The sequence below is a fragment of the Simochromis diagramma genome, unplaced genomic scaffold (assembly GCF_900408965.1).
Source record: "Simochromis diagramma unplaced genomic scaffold, fSimDia1.1 OVJJ01000669.1, whole genome shotgun sequence".
Lineage (NCBI taxonomy): Eukaryota > Metazoa > Chordata > Actinopteri > Cichliformes > Cichlidae > Simochromis > Simochromis diagramma.
The window spans coordinates 2,531,056-2,534,933 of NW_024387458.1; the positions used below are offsets into that span (position 1 = coordinate 2,531,056).

Below are 3,878 nucleotides of genomic sequence, written 5' to 3' on the forward strand. Positions count from 1 at the left end.
ATAGAACCAATGTGGTAAAAAAAAAAAAAAAATTAAACGCTTCTAAAAGCATTTAAAGGGAGCTTTTAGAAAATTTCTTGCTCCATTTAAATGTCAAAAGGGAGTTTTTCCTTCAACATTAACGCCGTCATCACAATTAGTTCAATTTTTAAGAAATTAAAGAAATATCAACAGAGCACCTATTTATAAAGACTTAAAGTTTCATTTTTAAAACTAATTGGCCCCTTTCTGTCCTGTTTTCTGCATTATAAGCCTTATAATAATAATATTAATAATTATTATTATTATTATTGTTGTTGTTGTTGTTGTTGTTGTTATTATTATGAGTATGATTATTATTATTATATACACTGTTTCTTATATTTTGTTATCATTCATATGTTCTTGTCTATAATTTCTGCATGAAAAATAATTAAATGTTTAAAAATACATTTTAAAAGTGTCTGTAACGGTTTTTTCCTATTAAAAAAAGGTGCCTCCGCAAATGCCTGCCCTAAACACCCCAATAAATCCATTTCACAACAACACTGAAAAATGAGAGCCCTGTCCAACTATTGATGAGGTCGTATAGAAGTGTGAATACACGGCCATCGATCTTCTGATCGAGTCGCCTGGTTCAATTCAAACGAGCTTACAGTTGATTTTAAAGACGAGAACAATGAATGAAGCGGATTATCGTCAACGTAACGGCACCGAGAGTCAGCCTTATGAACGAAAGCCGCAGATCAAACCGCATCAGCTGCAGGATGCTGATCTCAACCAAACTACCGGTGAGAAAATCACAGATTTAACGTGAGATGTTTCTCCGGAAGGAAACGGCTTCCTAGCTGCTAGCTCGTTGTACTGGTGGGCGAAATAAACTTTTCACCTACAAACCGGCCTTTTTAAATGATGTAAATCTGCCACAAATCGATGTTAAAACGGCTTAAAAACGGCGGAACCCATCGGTGGTCCTGTGTAGTACCCGGGCGTTTTAGACGGGGCACACAACAACAGCGTTAATATTGTAGTTCAGCGTAAGTAAATGGGCGACATTTGATTCAAGGTGTTTTAATGTCTAATATTTTTACTCATCTTAATAAATATAGATTTTAGTGAGATGGCTTTATGTAGAATAAAGCCAGCTCACTTATATATCCATCCATCCATCCATTGGCTTCCGCTTATCCTTTTCAGGGTTGCGGGGGCGCTGGAGCCTATCCCAGCTGTCATAGGGCGAGAGGCGGGGTACACCCTGGACAGGTCGCCAGTCTGTCGCAGGGCTAACACACAGGGACAGACAATTTGCACTCACACCTATGCAGTTTATTTGCTTAAACTGCCCTGTCCTGTTCTTAATAAACACCTATTACTGTACCTACAATGTAATCAATTTAGTGCTTTTTGGCCACTTAAATTATCTTTAAACTGTTTGGTTGTATTTGGTGAAATTTCTGCTTCCCTTTTGGTCAGGTTGCTCCTGAAAACACAAAAAACATAATAAGAAATCATAATAAAAAGTAAAATAGAAAGTCACCTTGGTAAAAACTGATTCCAGTTTGTCCCTTCTGGCTCAAAATAACTTGGTATTATTCACCCCAGCAAGTCATTTGTTGCAACAGTGCCTCCTATTAAAAGCAGTAAGAGCAGCAAAAAGGTGGAAGATGAAAAAGGGATCTTTATTTTAAACAAAAGAAACAACAAGCTCTTAAGATGAATTTAGATTTTTTTTTACTGACATTTAGCTGGTGATAAGTTAGCAGATAGAGGTTTTTTTGTTGACCTCTAATTATTGTAATTGTTTCAAGGGCTTGTTTTGTTTTTGTTACTGTTTGCGGTGTTTTTTAATAACCTGTCTCATACAATAGTCATTATTCTAACCCTTTTTATTCACATTTTAATGACAGATTATTCTTGTTTTTATCTGTTATTTTTTTATCTGTGTTTTATAAGGTTATTGTGTTGTGATATTTGTAAAATAAGTGCTTTCCAGGTGATGTCTCTGTGTGTTTCAGAGTTTCATGCTGATGTCCAACAGCTGTTGGTGATTAAAGAAGAGGTTCCCCCAGAATGGAGCCCCTCTGATGACCAGTGGTCCCAAGAGCCCCTGCGCATAAAGGAGGAGCGTGAGGAACTGTGCACCACTCAAACAGCAGAACACTTTAAAGGGCTGGAGGATGCTGATACCAGCAGGCTCCCGTTCACTGCTGCTCCTGTGAAGAGTGAAGATGGTGAAGAGAAACCTAATTCTTCAGAGCTTTACTGTCATCAAACGAGTAAACAAATAAAAACTGAGACTGATGGAGACGACTGTGGAGGACCAGAATCAGCCAGAAACCTTGATACAAAAAGTACTTTACAACCTAATGAAGTGGAAAATGATTCGTACTCCTCTGAGACTGAACTCAGTAACGATGGTGATGAATGGCAGGGACCTTTGTCAGATTTTAGACCTGAAACTGAAGACGGTGACAAGGACTGGGAGGCAAGCAGGTCACCTGAGTCAGGTGTAAATTGTCACGTGAGATGTGACACTACCAAAAAACCCTTTAGCTGCTCTGAGTGTGGAAAACGTTTTCTCCACAGGCAGTCTCTCCACAGACACATGAGAATCCACACTGGAGAGAAACCTTTTTGTTGTGCTGTTTGTGGCGAGAAATTTAGCAGGAAGACACATTTTAAGACGCACATGAGAGTTCACACAGGCGAAAAACCCTTTGATTGTGGTTTTTGTGGTAAAAGGTTCAGCCAGAAGTCAAATTTTAAGGAACACTTACGAGTCCACACAGGAGAGACTCCATTTGGCTGTGATGCTTGTGGGAAAAGATTTAGAGTTAATTTTACTCTTAAAAGACACATGCGAGTCCACACAGGAGAAAAACCGTTTGTTTGTGTTGACTGTGGCAAGACTTTCAGTTCCAATACGCACCTTAAGACACACACGAGAGTCCACACGGGAGAGAAACCATTTAGCTGTGGTGTTTGCGGCGAGAGATTTGCACAGCAAGGGGTTCTGAAGAGTCACACACGAGTTCACACAGGAGAGAAGCCTTTCGGTTGTGGTCTGTGTGGAAAGAGATTTAGACAGCAGAATACTCTCAAGAGACACATGAGCGTCCACACGGGAGAGAAGCCGTTCTCCTGTGGCGTCTGCGGCGAAAGATATACCAGACAGGGAAGTTTGAAGAGACACATGAGTGTACACACAACTGCAGCTTCAACAACTGAATCACATGCCTGTCATTTTGTGCCTGAACATCTCGAACCTTTTGGGTTATAGACACTTGACTTCTGTAGCTGTTTTCTGGCCTTTGATGGACCGGGCGCCTTTCAGTCTGTCTCACTGATTTTTGATCGGATGTATAAACACTACGTGACAATCTGTCTGCTGGCTGTGCTAAATATGAAGTACTAATTCTACTGAACAGTAATCTAAAGTTTTTATTACACATTTCTCATTACCAATGCATTATAAAGTAATACTGCACAAAACCTAAAAAAAAAAAAGGACGTGCAGAAATGATTATTTTTAGTAGATATTTTGAAGTATTTGCCCAAAACAACGAAAAGTAGGTGACTGACAGCCTGTAGAGCACTTCACAGATGATGTTCTTGTGACTAGTATTTCTGATTTGTAGTTTGCTCTTCATGTGTAAAATATGCTGCTCTGTTGCCAGTAGACCTGTCTGTCTGTGCCTGGTGATATGCTGCAAACACTGCCCTCTTTATGTAAAAGTGCTCGTAGCTAGACTGGGCTGACTTATTGATCCTGATTGCAAATGTTAGTTTAATAAATCCTGAATATGCTGAGTTTTTTTCCTCATAGTGCAGGCCTCTGGAATTTCAGTCTTGTTGCTTCCTTCACAATTAACTGTATTAAAGATGGAATAAAAACTGTT

General features: G+C 39.3%; 1 protein-coding gene across 2 annotated transcripts; it reads left to right on the forward strand.

The window, feature by feature from the left end:
- Positions 1-313: 313 nt before the first annotated feature.
- LOC120723135 (zinc finger protein 501-like) lies at positions 314-3,878 on the forward strand. Of its 2 annotated transcripts, none has more exons than XM_040014486.1 (2): positions 314-770; positions 1,995-3,878. In XM_040014486.1, exons 1-2 carry the CDS (start codon positions 659-661, stop codon positions 3,257-3,259), a joined length of 1,377 nt encoding a protein of 458 aa, XP_039870420.1. In that variant the 5' UTR covers positions 314-658; the 3' UTR covers positions 3,260-3,878. The 2 variants fall into 2 exon arrangements, with proteins under 2 accessions (XP_039870420.1, XP_039870421.1); XM_040014487.1 differs by having other exon boundaries at positions 2,018-3,878.

Coding starts and splice junctions, on each gene's coding strand:
- LOC120723135 (XM_040014486.1), top strand. CDS start 659: ATGAATGAAGCGGATTATCGTCAACGTAACGGCACCGAGAGTCAGCCT. Junction 771..1,994: donor TGATCTCAACCAAACTACCG/GTGAGAAAATCA, acceptor TGTGTGTTTCAG/AGTTTCATGCTGATGTCCAA.